We start from the raw sequence: 16622 nt of genomic DNA on the forward strand, positions 1-16622 counted from the left end.
AGCGCCCGGAGCCCGCGCCGGCCCTTTCGCCTGTCCAGACCCGGCCAATAGAGCGCAGAGTGCCTCCGCTCCGCCAGGCTCGCCTAGCCGCCAGCCGAACGCCTGCTTCGGCCCGCGCGCGAGTTCGCTACGCGGAATGTGCTTGCGCCTGCGCGTGGCCGGGTTGAGGCACGCATCTCGCAGAGGGTGACCCTGAGGGCGCCGCGGGGAGTGGATTCGGGGACGTGGAGGCCCGGGCGGCGTTCACTTCGCTGGAAGGTTCGAGTGAGTTCCTGTTGGCTCCTCGCAGGAGTCCCCGAACCCGGCGGAGCCTGAGCCGGGCCGGGGCGTCGTGGGAGGAGACCGGGCTCTAAAGGCGGGTGGAGAGGGGTCAGGGTTGGCCCGAGGGTCCCGGAGCGCGTCTGGGGTCCAGCGGGTCCCTCCAAGGGGGAACGGCGCTGGGAGTCTCTAATTCAGGGTTTCAGACCTGGTAAGAAAATTCCTTTATTTTCTCTGTGTGAAAGTGGGCATTTCTGTCTCTGACCGAGCAGCGTTAGCAGCGCCTGGTATTTCAGGCGGAGGTGAGTGTTCGAGCGGCGTCTGCGGCACCTCGATCTAACGTTTACACTGGTTTCCGCCTTGAAATTATGACAGGATATCACTATTTAATACATCGAACGAGAAGCACATATACTAGCGCAGCCTGAATGTGTATATATTGCTATAGTACTGCTGCAGGACCTTAGCAAATCTCTTCCTTACCTCGTCTTGATCACTAATCTGTTCAACCTTCTATCACCTCGGAGGTCTTTCCATTGGCAACCATCCAATACAGCCATACCTTAAAATATTTTCCTGCTGTTAGCTGGTTATTCTGATTTTTTTAAATTAAAGGATTTAAAGTATGCAGGCTGAAATCTCTAGCTCAGTACTGTCCAAAAGAAATAAAATGCAAGGCCCAGCACACTAGCGCAAGCCTGTAATCTCAGTACCTTGGGAAGCTGAGACAGGAGGAGCCTGAATTCAAAGCCAGCCTCAGCAATTTAGGGAGGCCTTAAGCAACTCAGCGAGACCCTCTCTGTCTTTAAATAACATAAAAAAGGGCTGGAGATGTGACTCTGTGGTTAAGCACACACACAATATATATATCAAACACATAAGTAATTTTAAATTTTCAAATGTCACATTAAATTAAAAGAAACTTTGAAATTAATGTTAATAATATATTTTACTTAGCCCAGCATAGCTGAAATATTTCAGGACTTTTAAAAGTTATTAATGAAAAAAAAAATAAAAAAAAAATAAAAGTTATTAATGTGTATTTTAGATTCTAGTTTTTTGTAAAAAAAGACTTTGAAATCCAATGTGTATTTTACACTTAAAGCATATCGCCTTTCAGACTGGTCACACTGCAAGTGCTCGGTAGCCACATGCCACAGTGGCTGTTGTCTTGGACAGCACAGCTCTTCCCTATTTGTCCACGAGTTTTCCATAAAAGAAACACTTGAGTTAGCTTCCCTTTGCAGAGGCCTAGAATGCCAACAACAAATTTTTCCTAATAAGTGATAGTAACTACAGCTTTTTATATATATATATATATATATATATATATATATACACATACATATTTTTAGCGGTAGAAGGACACAATACCTTTATTTATTTATCTTTATGAGGTTCTGCGGATTGAACCCAGTGCCTTACCTATGCTAGGTGAGTGTTCCACCACTTAGCCACAACCCCAGCCCAATAACTACAGATTTTGAATACCTCTTAAATGCCAGGCATTGTACTAAAAGCATCTCATGTAATTTCATTTTACAGTTGAAGCAATCAAGGCACAGGAAGGTCAAGTAACAGGTTCTAGGACTCTAACTTGGCTCTGACTTTAGTGTCCATGTTCATAGATCAAGATTTAATAATACCAATAGCTTATTATCTAATAAGTGTTGACAATGCCAGCACTGTGCTACATGCTTCGTATAAGAGATTGAACCCAGGGGCACTTAACCACTGAGCCACATCCCGTTTTTTAGAGGCAGGGTCTCACTGAGTTACTTAGGGCCTCTCTAAGTTGCTGAAGCTGGCTTTGAACTCACAGTCTTCTTGCCTCAGCCTCCCAAGCTGATCTAATGCATCATGATCTCACCTGTTGCTACAGTGCTATGTGGGTAACCTTGTTAATCTCAGTTTAGAGGTAACACTGATGTTGGAGCAGTGAGTGCCCAGGGGCATATGGATAGTTTTTTGACAGTGCTGGAATCTAACCTCAGGGCCCACTTTAACCACTTCTCTGTCCTCCTTCTGTCTTTAGTGACTATGATTTTGAGTTGACTTCTTTTTTTTCCTGATGTATTCCAGGCCCTGGTGGGACAGAAAAGACAGAGATGGACCCGGTGAGACTTGTCCGCCTATTCTCTCGGGCCCGCCCCTTGGGGCTCTTGGGCCTCCAGCACTTTGACCTTCTTGGAGCCCAGTGGACAGGAGGCAGGGAGGGGCTTGTGTGGCTGAGGGCTGTGGGGCCAACTCAGCCAGCCTTAGCTGCCTTCAGCAGCTCCCCTTTGTCAGCTGCCTTTGAATCTGGGAGCCAGAAGAATATGAGCAGCCTCCACTCTGACCCAAGCCAGCCCAGCTCCACAGGCCCTCAAGAGGAAGAGGAGAGCTTTGGAACCCTCTCTAATAAATACTCCTCCCGGAAGATATTCCACAAATCAACACCCCAGTTGTATGACCTACGACTCAGGGAACAGAATATTGAGGAAGATGAAGAAGGGGAACTGGAGCCAAAATCATGGCAGGGCCCAAGAAACACCCCATATTGGTACTTCCTTCAGTGTAAACGCCTAATTAGGGAAGGAAAGGTGAGGAACCTTGGGATTTGGCTTTCCTGCAGCTCAGTATATTGTGGGGGGCCACCCAGCCTTCCCCACAATACATGTTGAGATGCTCAGTGTTTGGTCCATGGGCCCTTTTTCTTCCCTGGCATCATTTACCCTGCTGACCCATCAGTCTCATGGCGTTGACGTTCCCCAGCTGCAGTTTTCGGTGTATATCTCCAGCTGTGTTCTTCCTGTGGACTCTGATCAGTGTATCGGTTTTCCTCCTCGTCATCTCCCTGTGCTTATCCACACAGGCACCTGTACAGATTCAAGTCTGTTTTCCCACGCTTCACCTCACTTCATGGCAATCCTGTCATTCCATTGCCAAGGCCAAACTTCCTTAGGTCATGCTTCATTCTTCTCTTTCTCTTACCAACTCTACCCCCAGTCTGTCGCTAGCCCTAAGTACTTCTCACAGCCCCACTCTTGAAAGGCCTTCTCTTTGCCCTTCTCGGCTATTAGAACACTTAACGCTTGTTGCTCTGGTCACTTCCTGCCATGCTGTCAATCACAGCACAGAGCTGTCATGTTAAACAGAAGGCAGATTGAGTTAATCATCTCCCCCCAATTCCCAGTGTATTCAGTGGCATTTATGTTGGGGTGTAGTTTAGTGGTAGAGAATTTGCCTAACATGCTTGAGGCCCTAAGTCTAATCCCCAGCACCAAAAAAAAAAATAAAATAAAAGAGAAAAAAGGTTATTTTCGTGGGGACTGATAATGATATTGCGTTGTGTTTAAAAGTCTCTTGGAGGTATGTGCTGAAGTTCTTATGGATGAACTGAGAGGATCACTGAGATTTGCTTTAAACATACTATTTGGAGGGGGCATGAAAGCTACAGGTGCTACAGGTGAAACAGGATTGGCTAGATATTTACAGTTGTAGTTATACTGTTCTCCTTGCTTTTGTGTACATTTCAATGAAAAGTTAAGAAATAAAGAGAAGCCAAAATCTTCACGAGGCTTTTTTTTTTTTTTTTTGGAGCCTGCAAGATCTGCCACACTCATCCTCCACTCCTCCATTATCTCTCTACCCTCATCTCTTACTTTGTTTCATTCACCTCAGCACCCCAACTTCTCATTCATCTTCCAGGCCCACTCCTTTGCACTGACTATTCCCTCAGAGAGCCTTCTGGCTCCCTCCCCTACCTTCTTCAGGTCTTTGTTTATGCGCCACCTGGCTCCTAAAGATGAATCCCCTGTACCTTTCTTCCAGTGTTCCCTGCTTTAATTTTTGTTCATAAATACATATGTATTTCTTCATTATTGCACTTTGTGTCTGTCTTTCCAACTACAACATGAGCTTCATGAAGGAGGAGGTTCTTATTCACAGCTAGTGAATAGATTTTGCTAGGCTTATAATAGGACTCAGTAATTATTTGGATTAACAGATGAAAGTAATTAAGGGGTGAAGTAGTGAACTGAGGATTTAAAAATATATACATATGTGTGTGTATGTGTGTATGTATAATCTTTTTTGGTGTTGGAGGATCAAACCCAGGGCCTCACACATAACCAGGCAAATGCTCTACTATGAAGCCACGTCCCTCCCTGTGAACCAAGGATTGAACTGGAGAGTAGAGATGAGGCTAAAGCAACTGTGGTCTGTGGAGGTTTGTAGTCACCCAGAGCTGCTGCCCTGTACCATGTCAGGATGGTTCCTGCCTCCCTCTACTGAGGGTCTCTGAGGCCATCCTAAGCCCTTGTCTCATCCTCACCTTGTCTCCCTTTCCTGCCAGCTGGCTGAAGCCCTGGACCTGTTTGAGAGGCAGATGCTAAAGGAGGAGCAACTACAGCCACTCGAGTACAACTACACGGTGCTGATTGGAGGCTGCGGGAGGGCTGGCTACCTGAAGAAGGCCTTCGGGCTCTACAATGATGTGAGTGTGCCACATGGTAGTGGGGCGAGGCTCTAGAGAGTATGGGCTTTGGGACCATAAGGCTGGGTACAGGTCCTGAGTGTGCCACTTGCTGGCGCTTTACTCTGGGTGGAGGACTTAAGCTCCCTGGTGGCAGAGTTATCGTCTATAAAACGAAGGTGATCTTGGGTATTAATTGAGATGACACCTTCAGCACCCGCCTGGGCCACCATGGGCCCACACAGCTCCTTCCTTTTCTGCTACTGTTCCTGGTTCATGTTGTTTTTTATCCCCTGCATATGGCACCCACATGCACTGGCTTCCACATGAGAAAGTACTTTTATTCCTTCTGGAAGATCACTTTACTTTCCATTCATTTACCTCTTTGGTGTGTCATCATTGGGAAGCTATTTCCTTCATGAGTCAAGAAAGGCTTGCTGGGGAGGTCGGTAGACCTGTGGGAGAGAGCCTGTCTACTGAGGCCAGAAGGTTGGGGGTCCTTTACCCAGCAGGGGCTTCTGGGGATTTTAGTCTTCCTGTCACTTGGGTCACTGCACTCCAGGTCCAATGATCTATAGCTGGAAGCAAGGGGGAGTCATTGCACTTACAAATGGTAGAATAGCATGACAGCTTTTAAAAGACCTACATAGACTTAGGGACCCTGCTCAAAATAAAAAGGTCTGGGATGTAGCTCAGAGGTAAAAGTGCCCTGGTGTTCAATCTCCAGTACTGCAGAATAAATAAAGACCTAATAAATAGTCATGGCACAGGAAGACAGAAGGCTTCCCTGGCCAACTAGCTGGTAGAAAAGAGTTCACATGCCAGCTAATGGGCAAGGAGAAAAGGGGGAAGTTGGTCACCCATTCAGTAGCAATTCTCCTTTACATCTTCAGAATTCTTAAGTGATTGCCCTGCTTATCACCACCTCAGTGAAGCCAGGCTTCTCTATTTAGCCTTTGTCATTCTCTATCCTTTGTTGCCTGTTGTTGTTCTTATTGATGTGTGTGTGGTACTGAGGATTGAACCCAAGGCCTCAAGTGCATGTGAGGCAAGCACTTACCAACTGAGTTATATCCCCAGCCCTCAAGTGCTTTTTATTTGGAGACAGGGTTTCACTAAGTTATCCAGGCTAACCTTGAATTTGTGGTCTTCCTGCCTCAGCCTCCCAAGTTGTTGGGATTATAGATGTATTCTAATTAGTATTTTATGTTTACTTTTTTATGTATTTATGTAGTCCTGCAGATTAAACCAAGGGGGACTTTACCTTTGAGTTACATTCCCAGCCCTTTCTTATTTTTCATTTTGAGAAGGGCCTCACTAAGTTGCTCAGACTGGTCTCAAACTTGTAATCCTCCTGTCTCAGCCTTCAAGTCACTGGGATTACAGGCATTTTTTAAATAGACGTTTTATTTTAGAATAATTTTAGCTTTATAAAAAAGTTGCAGAGACAGTATAGAAAGTTCCCACATATCTCTCACCCAATTTTTGCCATATTGACATCATATAGTACCATACTACATTCATCAAAAGAAAACACCCAATATCAGTGCATGGCTGGGATCTAAACTCCAGACTTTATTTGGATTTCACCAGTTTTTCCATTCTTTCTATTCCTGTGTGCATTCTGGGCTTTCAGACTGGCACTAGTTCCTGCAGTCTGTGACATTTTATGAGTCTTCCCTGTTTTTCACAACTATGACAGTTTTGGAGAGCACTGGTCAGGTCTGGTACAGACCCATCAGTGTGTTTGGCTGGTGCTTTCTCTTGAGATAGGAGTTGGGGTGTGGGAAAAGTCTATCGCAGAGGTTAGTACCCTTTCATGTCAGGGTGCACATGCATCAACACGTCTTATTACTGATGATGTGAACCTTGGTCACTTGGTGAAAGTGGTGTTTGCTAGGTCTCTCCAGTGTTTTCTTATACTTTTTCCCTTTTCACCCTGTTTTCTGGGTATCCTTCACAGCATTTATGACTGCTTGTGAGTACTTGATCATCTGCCATTTATTTTTCTTTTTCTAATGAATGCTTAATGAGGATAGGCTCTGCTTGCTCTGATCACTACTGGTTCCCACTGAGGACATGTAGTAAGTCCTTTGTCCACACCTATCAAATACATGATAAACACAGAGTGTACATCTTCCTCCAAGAATAGATTATCATCTGCACTCCCCCCCCCTTTTTTTTGAAAAAAAGTACTTTTTTGGAAAAAGCAGCTTGCCACTATATTATATCCTCAGCCCTTCTTATTTTTTTAATTAAAAAAACTTTTTTTTAGTTGTATATTGACACAATACCTTTATTTTATTTCTTTTTAAGTGGTTGTGAGGATTGAACCCAGTGCCTCACGTGTGCTAGGCAAGTGCTCTACCACTGAGACACAAACACAACTCCTTATTTTTTATTTTATTCACTAAGTTGCCCAGGCTGTCCTTGAACTTGCAGTTCTCTTGCGTCAGACTCCGTTAGCTGAATTACAGGTGTTTATCATCACACACAGCCCACCTGCACTTTTCAGATAAGGAAATTGAGGCTCAGAGAAGAATGGACATGTCCATGGTTGCCCTGTAGGAGAGCATTGAAACTGGGATTTGAGCCCCAAATGACCTGACTCTAGCAGGGCTCTTTTCAGTGCCTCAGCAGCTGGTCACCTGCCCTCATTGGTCAGATGACCTTCTCCAGGCAATAGTGAGTGCTTGGCTTTACTAGTAGGCTCTGACTCCAGTGTCTTCCTCAGCCACCTGGAGGCTTTACAGGTCCCGAGTTAGCCTCATTCCCAGAGTGTGACGTAGAGGTTGGGTAGTCTTAAGAGTGAGTATTGCTGTTGGCTGCTGCAAATGGGTGGGGAGCCACCCAAGATCACTAACCTATACTCTCCTACCAGCCCCTGCATCTCTTTTAGGATGATGGTTTCATTCCCAGTTCTGCAAGGAAAACTCACTTGCCCGTGACCCCTCAGTTAGTGAGCACTGTACTTCTTTTCCCAGACAGATCCACCCTGTGGCCCTTTGCCAATCAGGGTGATCTGGTTGGACCTGAGGTTAGGGATTGGAAGGCCCCTGCTGCAAACACCCCAGGCCCAGAGCAGTCTTGACAAGTGACCAGGTGCTCAGCGAGAATGATTTCTCATTGGAATTTCTGGGGTGAAGTCTTCAGTTTTCAGAGTCCCTCTGGTAGAGTTGGGTTTAGATATGTAAATGTCCCTTGGTTCAGCCTTAGCCCTTTGAAATGTCCCTTGGCTCAGCCTTAGCCCTCAGGTCAGTGGATTATAGTAATAGAGACCTCTCTAGGGTCCTATGGGGTAGCTGCTTTTCTCTGCGTCCAACTGATCTTGGTACTACCTCTTAAATTTCCTTCACTTCAACAGATGAAAAAACGGGATTTAGAGCCCTCAGATGCCACATACACAGCCCTATTCAATGTCTGTGCCGAGTCACCCTGGAAGGACTCTGCCCTTCAGAGTGCCCTGAAACTACGACAGCAGCTCCAGGCTAAAAATGTCCAGTTCAACCTGAAGACATACCATGCTCTGCTGAAGATGGCTGCCAAGTGCTCAGACCTCAGGATGTGCCTTGATGTGTTCAAGGTGGGACAGCCCCCTCCCTGTTTCTCCCTTTTGGGCCCAGTTCCACCAGGGCAGGTTGGAGGCAGAGACAGTGGTAGGCTGTGGGGCAGGGTGGGGGGGCAGGAAGCCACCAGTGGTGGGGTGGGGAGCCCCTGTACTGACTGGAGGGCCAGAGTAGGGGCTTGAGGTACTGAGAGGTGGAAGGGACGTCTCAAGGAGGGGAGAGCCAAACCTGACACACCAAGGGGCCAGTGGGAACTAGACACACTGCAGCACAACATGATGGTGGGGTTGTTCCAAAGATTCTAGAAGACCTGTCCTTTCACAGATGAGGAAACCAAGGCCAGAGAGCTGGGGGCCTTGCCCTCATGGTCATAGCTGGCTGATGATAGAGCTGGGACATTGAGGCCAGGGCTGCCAAACATGGCTGCTAGGGTGTGGTCTATGCAGAGGTGCTGCCCACACTCACTGGCAGGTAGATGTTTGGCTCAGGAGCTGGTTCCAAACTGGCCCCAAGTGCCATATTTATTCACTCAGCTCATTAAGACACATGAGCCTGGTTCTGGCCCTAGGGGGTCAGGCACCTGGGCCTGGATCCTGTTGCAGATTCTCAATGGAACCGCCTTGTTCCCTCCCAGGAAATCATCCACAAGGGGCATGCTGTCACAGAAGAGACCTTTAGTTTCCTGCTCATGGGCTGCATCCAGGACAAGAAGATAGGCTTCCGACTCGCCCTGCAGGTTTGTCCCTTCCACTCTGCCTTCCTGCCCTCCTTCCCCTGTGCACCTGCACCAGGAGTGCAAAACAATGATCCTTTGTGCATTTCCTGAGTTTTTGCTACTACCTTATGCCAAGCATTTTTATATTTGCCATATTTTGTCTTTCTCAGCAGCCATTGTGAGGCTCACCGCTCTCATTTTACAGGTGCTCAGGAGATGAGGTCCATGGAGACACCAGGGCTGGTCCTCAAGTGAGGGCACAGCCAGCCCATACCTCTCCCACTGTGCTGGATGGCCAGCCCAGGCCCCTTTAGCTCATGGTCCCTGACTGCCGTAGCTCACTCCACATCCCCTCTTCTCTCCACTCAGCATCTGCAAGTGTGACCCAGAAATGTGTACTTAATCCCAAAGTCAAACCTGCAGCTCTAATCCCAGTTCAGCCCCCAGAGATAATTTTCCTCATCGTGTGGGAAGCTGGTGTCAGTGCTGGTGCACAGCTACTTCTGAAGTCACACTGTCCTAAAGTATGCTCCAAACAAGCAGCAGCAGCCCCATCTAAACTTCCTGTGTCCAAATCTGCATTTCAGCAAACTCCCTGCACAGAGTCTGAGTGCCCTTACAAGGAAGAGTCTGGGGTCAGATGCTCCCATTCCCGATGCAGAACCCTTAGAAGTAGTGGCTAGCTGGCCATCATGGATGTAGGTAGTTCCTCTCATTCCTTGAACTGATCTGTTCTTCTTAGAAGTAACCTATTGTAGCAGTGGCCTATTTGTGTTACACTCTGGTGAACTGCTTCTGTTAGACACTGTTAGCCCCATTTTTCAGGTGAGGGAACAAAAGGTGAGGCTCACAAAAGTTAGTACCTGCCTGAGGTGCTACGGCCACTAAAAGCTGGGCCTTTAAATGACATTTTATTTGACACTAGACCCTGAATCCCAACTGCCATAGGATGGTGTATGTGTCCCATAAATCTCCATCTGTCAGCCATTCCTTGTTGGGTATGTCTGCCAAGATCCTGGATCTCTTCAAGGCCCTGCTGTGGTGGGCAGTGGCCCTCTTGCAAGACTCATCCAGCTAGGGTCTAACCTGTTCCTCCACATCTGCACACACATCTCTGAGGAGGGCAGGGTGTCAGACGTATGCCCTAACCCCAGGTTGAGGGTAGATTCCTGCTAAGCCCACAAAGCAGAGGAGACCTCTGTGGTCTCTTAGAAATGTGTCAGAGCAACCCAGATATGAACAGAGCTGCATCCGTTGATCACACACTGAATGTACTAGATGTCATGCAGTGGAGATGAAAATAATATGTCCTATGAGCAAGTGGAGACTCAGTGTTCACAACTAATGAGGGTGCAAGACTTCAGCTGCAGTTGGCCTGAACCCAGCCCTGCAATCTGCTGGCTCCAAATCTGGCTCCATGTTGCCCTGTGCTGGACTCTCAAGAGAATTCTCTGTTGGCCTCAGCACCCTTAAGTCAGGAGTTGGGCATGTAGCAGGCACTCTGGAGTTGCTGCTGGATCCCATCCTTAGAAGTCAGGCTAGGCTCTTCCAGAACCTAGCCTCTCTGGCCATCTCTCCCTTAGGTATGGGGCTTTAACGATGTGCACAGGGATGAGACTGCGAGAACAATTTTGGGGTGAACTTGAAGAAGGAGAAGAATTGCAGGCCCCTGTGAGGCCTCCCATGGAAGGAGTTTCAGAATTCTGACAATTCTTATTTGTCAGAGCCTGGTGTCAGGTTAGACATTTTTCTTGAGATGTGGTCTTACTGTGTTGCCTAGTCTAATTCTGAACTTCTGGTCTCAGGTGATCTTCATGCCTCAGGCTCCCATGAGCAGGGACTAAAGTTGCATTATACATGCAAAGCTCTTTTTTAATTTGGTGGTGCTGGAGATGGAATCCAGGCCTTGTGCTTGCTAGGCAAACACTGTACCAGTGAGATACACTCCAACCTTCTTATGTCTTCTGATTTTGCTGTCTGCTTGCTGCCAGTGCCCACCTCTACTAGGAGGCGGGAACACTGAGCTCATGTTTGTCTCCTCCTACAGGTGTGGAGGCAGATGCTGAGCCTGGGACTCAAGCCAACCCAACATGGCTACAACTTGCTGTTAGGGGCAGCTCGGGACTGTGGCTTGGGGGACCCAGAAGTGGCCTCCAGGCTGCTCCTGAGACCCAGAGAGGAGACAGTCCTGCTCCAGCCCCCAGGCAGGCAGCAGGCAGGGAGGAGAGGCTCTTCTGTGATTGATGGTGTAATGACCAGAGTACATGTGGAGGCCCTGGAGAGAGAGCTGTTTCTGGAACCTTCTCAGGCAGTTGAGGGACTTCCAGAGCCTCGGGAGGCCCTAGTGCCCAGTAAGGCACAATCTGAGGTGGAAACCAAGGCAGAGCCTGACCACACAGCAGCTCTTACCCCAGTGGCTCTGAAGCCATCTCCCTTGGAGTTGGAGATCAACCTCCTGACCCTGGAAACTGTCTCCCCAGCTGTGGTCTCCTTTGGGACAGTGATCACTCCTGCTGACAGGCTAGCTTTGATAGGGGGCCTGGAGGGCTTCCTGGGCCAGATGGAAAAGCACGGGCTCCAGCCGGACATTAAAACCCTTACACTGCTGGCTGAGGTGGTAAAGCCTGGGAGCCCTGCGGAGTCCTCACTGCTGACCATCCTAGACAGGCACCAGGTGGAGGCCGATGTGACATTCTTCAACACACTGATGAGGAAGAAGAGCAAGCTGGGAGACCTGGAAGGGGCAAAGGTGAGGGTCTCCAGAGCAGGCTCTGGGCTGTCAGGGACTCTTTCTTTGTTCCTGACCCTTGGACTGTGGAATGTGGCTCATCTGTATCTGGAACCCTGTTCTAGGTCCGGCCCTGGTGAGTCTGGAAATTGAGCCACTAGCCAGCCAGGTGCACCCCTGCTATCCCCTGCCATCTTCATGGAGCTCACAGATTGGTGGGGAAGGGAGATGTCATCATCACCTTGATAAGGCGATATGATGGAAACAGGGTTGCGGTGCCACTCAGCCCGGCACTGGAGCCCGAGTGGCCTCACCCTACACACTGCAAGGCTGCACTCCCTCCACTCTGGACACTTCTCAGAGCGTCACATCTATTCATTTCTCTACTGAGCAAATCAGGAGGCACGACTTGTATGTGCATGGCTTCACAGGTGGAGGTGTTGGGGCTTTTGACAGGGTTTTGGCCGTTCATATAAAGAGATTTTGTGTGATTTTTTTTGCCAGAAGTACTGCCCTGGGCATTTGTGAGAGTCAAAGGTGACAGATGTTGCCTCTGCCTTCATGCCCACAGTGGACAAGTTAAACATGACAGAGCCCTTCCCCAGTGGTCCATCCTGACTCAGGCAGGCTGAGGGGACATCCTCTTCTTCATACCAGGCTTGGCGCTCCCTCAGCCAGCACTTCCCACTGTGGGCAGCGTTGCCTCCTGCTCTGAATCTTGAGCCTCTGAGGCAGCTTGTCCTCAGACTGATTGGCTGGCTGAGAAGCTGGAGGCAGCAGGTGGGAGGCAGGATATGAAGGGCAATCATGGAGAAGGGACAGTAGGCTGGCAGTCAGGGTGCACATGCTGAGGAGCTGGGTCCTGCAAGGAAAACTGGGCAGTATTTGGACCTAGAGTGCTGAGCTGGGGCCAGAGACACTTTGCTGTCAGCAGAGGGAGCCATGAAGCCTCTGAGTAGAGCTGTGCCCTTGGAGTCTTCAGCATCCAGCCAAGGGCTTCATGGGAAGGCCTCAGCAGGGTTGGTGGGTCACAAGTCACAGGTTACAATGACATGTCTGCCCTCACAGGCGCTGTTGCCAGTCCTGGCAAAAAGGGGAATTATCCCCAACCTACAGACGTTCTGCAACCTGGCCATTGGGTGTCGTAGGCCCAGGGATGGTCTGCAGCTGCTTGCAGACATGAAGGTGAGGGGACTTAGGCCCAAGTAGGGTGCCTGTGGTTCTGGGGAACACTTGGGTGCTCAGGAAGAAAATCTGTGGGCGAATTGGGAGTCCCAGGGAATAGTGGGCCCCAGGCCTCTGCACTGGGGCAGGGCAAGTAGGATAGCTCCTTTCTGCTGCTGAATGGCCATTTTAGAGCAAGTTGATCTTGGTGAGCCACTGTGAGAATTAGTACAGAAAGCAGAGGGTATTCCTGTCTGGAAGATGGAGAGGTGGGGGACAGGTCTGGGACCTGACACTGCAGAGGGACCTTGCTAAATGGATTTCACCTGATCACAGCAGAGCGCCACTTCCTGGGGTGTTTGTATTCACTGTTGTGTCACCCAGCCAATGCTGGCTGCTTTTCTAGGCTGACCACCACATTCTGATGACCACACTTGTCTGTCACCAGAAAACTCATCCACGAGTGAGAAAGTGGTTGCCTCCTGCCTCCTTCTCTGCCTGTCAGTTATCTCAGTTCTTCAGGGAGAACACATGCCTTCCTTTTGGAGGGGGAGGACAGCCTATTGTTGCTATGAGATTCCACATTGCATTCCTAGTAGCTGCCACAAGACAGCCACAGCAGACTGTTCTGTCCTAACAAATATCATCTTTCTAATTGTGTGATATCCGTGGTGTTCTAGAAATCCCAGATGACCCCCAACACCCACATCTACAGCACTCTCATCAATGCAGCCCTCAAGAAGCTGGACTACACCTATCTCATTGACATCCTGAAGGACATGAAGCATAACAGGGTCCCGGTGAATGAAGTGGTCATCCGCCAACTGGAGTTTGCAGCTGAGTACCCACCCACCTTTGACAGGGTATGTGCACCAAGCTCTGAAATGCTCATTGTCTCCTTAATCATTGCTGTTCCTGCTTCTGACCTTTTGGGATTGGCATTTCCTTGCTTAAAATGTCAGCAGCTTCTCTTTAGAGAAATCCTAAAGCCCTTAGGCCATACCTAGTGAGTCCTTGTTTGTGTGGCTCTCTCAAGCCAGTCTTCCCATTATTGATAGTGAGTCCCATTCTCCTCTTTCCTACCTCAGTATATTTGTGACTCCTCTAGGTCCTTCTCCCATAGGTCTGCTTAAATAGCCCTTTTTCAGAGGTGCCCAGCTGCCGTCTTCCCCATCTCCCAACATACAGTTCTGTTCCCTTATTTATAATTTTGGGGCTGGTAATTAAACCCAGGGGTGCCCTACCACTGAGCTACATCCCAAGTCTTATTTATTTATTTATTTGGTGTCAGGAATTGAACTCATGGGTACTTGACTACTAAGCCACATTCCCAGCCCTATTTTGTATTTTATTTAGAGACAGAGTCTCACTGAGTTGTTTAGTGCCTCACTTTTGCTGAGGCTGGCTTTGAACCTTCAATCCTCCTGCTTCTGCCTCCTGAGCCTTTGGGATTACAGGTGTGTGTCACCACCCCCAGCTTTCCAGTTTCTCTTATTTTTGAGACAGAGTCTCACTAAGTTCCTGAGACTGGCCTTGAATTTGTAATCCTCCTGCCTCAGCCTCTAAAGTTGCTGGGATCATGGGTGTGTGTCACTGTATCCAGCACAGCCCTTGGTTTTTATGCCATGGTGTCCGTTCTTTGTGATTTTTGGCTTTCCTAAATCCTAGGCTTCTAGAGGTGGAGATGGTCTGCCTTGTCTACCTGGGTTCCAAGTGCCTGCATATTGCTTGGTGCTTAGTAGACTTCTGTCTAGTGGGTGGACAGCAGCAGGTAGTGATGGGATTTGTTTGATAATGGACATCTCTCTTGCTGCTGCTCTCAGGATATCAGGCTCTGGTGTTTGGATTTATGCAGACCCTGTGGAGACAGAGCATCCAGGGCAGTCGTGGCCTGGAGAGAGACAGTAAATGGGCAAGGGCATGCTGAGCCATGTGACCAGGGGCTCAGGGACACTTTGCCAGTAATGGCACTTGAGTGCTGTTTTGAAAGCTGGGTAGGAATGTTCAAGACAGGGCAGGGTATATACCAGGCAGAGGGTGTACCTAGGCATCTTGACTCTTTCCCATGGATTCCTGAGTTGATATATTCTGATACTAGTTTTTTATTGTTGTTGTTGGTTGGTTGTTTTGTGGTGCTGGGGATCAAACCCCAGGCCTTGTGCATAGGAGGTGAGTGCTCTACCAGCTGAGCTACACCCCAGCCCAGTCCTGGATACTATTCTTTCAGTTGCATGTTGCAAATAATTTCTGGTTAGTGGATCATCTCTGCCACTAGGAATCTTCAACAATCACAAGACACCCTGAGGCCTAAAGTTTCCTATATTCAAATCATAGACTCCGAATTATGGAAATATAAAATTGTTTATATTTGTTTGTGACTGTCAGGTTTTGCTTTTTGTAGTCTCTCTGGCTATATTAGGTGTATTCAAGTTCAGAATTGCTACAATCTTTTTTTTTTTTTTTAAAGAGAGAAAGAGAGCGAATTTTTAATATTTATTTTTAGTTTTCATGGGACACAACATCTTTGTTCGTATGTGGTGCTGAGGATTGAACCCGGGCGGCACGCATGCTTGAGCCACATCCCCAGCCCTGCTACAATCTTTTTAATCAAACCTTATATGTGGTAATGCTCTGTATCTCTGATCATTCTTTTCTTTTGCCTATTTTGTCCTCCATCCCCTACGTTCTTACAGTACCTGGTGTATCTTGTTTCTCCTTTTCTTATCAGCCCTCTGTGGAGATGGCTTCAGTAGTCCCAAGGTGATAAGTTAGAAGGGAGTCGGAGGCTCTGTTCTGGAGAAGGTAGAATTGGTGGGACCCAGCAATTCATTTGGGGGCTCTATGACATCTATGGATTGAGGAACAGTACAGTACACATTCAGGAAGAAAAATGACTGTTGGACAGATAGTGGTCTGGCCTGCCACATATAATTACTTTGAATTAATTTATGTATGTATGTATGTATGTATGTATATATGGTCAGTCCCGGGGATTGAACCCAGGAGCATTTTACTGCTGAGTTACATCCCCAGCCCCTTTTTATTTTTAGACTTTTTCTGGCTAAGTTGCTAAGGGCCTTGCTAAATTATTGAGGCTGGCTTTGAATTTAAGATCCTCTTGCCTCAGTCTCTGAGTTACTGAGATTACAGGTGTCTGCCACCATACCTGGCTGGAATTTCTTCCTTAATGGTGGCAATGCTCATGTTATATTCTTCCCTGTCCCCTGTAGTCTCCTGGAAGCAAAAACAGTAGGGACAGCTTCCCCAAGGACTGAGCCAGCTGCTGGGGTATGAGAATAGCTGTAGACGATATACAGTGATTCTGATCACCAGGACTCCCCTGAATTCCATGCTTTCCCAATTACAGTACAAAGGGAAGAACATGTACTTGGAGAAGATCGATGGCTTCCGAGCTTATTATAAGCAGTGGCTGAAAGTGATGCCAGCAGAGGAAACCCCCCACCCCTGGCAGGAGTTCCGGACCAAGCCCAAAAGAGACACTATCAGGGATGCTGGTGTGGATGAAGTCCTTGGGGGCAGGTAACAGAATGCACAGCTAGAACAAAGTGCCTGGACCTTGGTGCCTGATGGGAGTCCTGGGAGTCCTTTCCATGATAAAGACAAGCAAACATGCTGGTGTCACCTTTCTTGAGTTGGAAATGCAGCATTTTATGGGTACAGATATGAGGACAAACACTGGGCCCAGGGTGCCCAAGAGCACCTGCCACAGCAGGT

The 16622-nt window shown here is 48.1% G+C and overlaps 1 protein-coding gene across 3 annotated transcripts; it reads left to right on the top strand.

Annotated features, from left to right (window-relative positions):
* Nucleotides 1-105: 105 nt before the first annotated feature.
* On the top strand, nucleotides 106-16519 carry Ptcd1 (pentatricopeptide repeat domain 1). 3 transcript variants are annotated; one of them, XM_046453750.2, is made up of 9 exons: nucleotides 106-258; nucleotides 2341-2840; nucleotides 4595-4735; nucleotides 8079-8297; nucleotides 8915-9016; nucleotides 11043-11744; nucleotides 12792-12908; nucleotides 13568-13750; nucleotides 16255-16519. In XM_046453750.2, the coding sequence occupies exons 2-9, from the start codon at nucleotides 2367-2369 to the stop codon at nucleotides 16429-16431; spliced, it is 2115 nt and encodes a 704-aa protein (XP_046309706.1). In that variant the 5' UTR covers nucleotides 106-258; nucleotides 2341-2366; the 3' UTR covers nucleotides 16432-16519. The 3 variants fall into 3 exon arrangements, with proteins under 3 accessions (XP_046309706.1, XP_046309705.1, XP_046309707.1); XM_046453749.2 differs by having other exon boundaries at nucleotides 112-264; XM_046453751.2 differs by lacking the exon at nucleotides 12792-12908 and having other exon boundaries at nucleotides 112-264.
* Nucleotides 16520-16622: the final 103 nt, after the last annotated feature.

The sequence above is a fragment of the Marmota monax genome, unplaced genomic scaffold, assembly GCF_021218885.2.
Source record: "Marmota monax isolate L192 unplaced genomic scaffold, Marmota_monax_Labrador192_F-V1.1 WCK01_AAM20220418_F8-fsc00148, whole genome shotgun sequence".
Classification (NCBI taxonomy): domain Eukaryota; kingdom Metazoa; phylum Chordata; class Mammalia; order Rodentia; family Sciuridae; genus Marmota; species Marmota monax.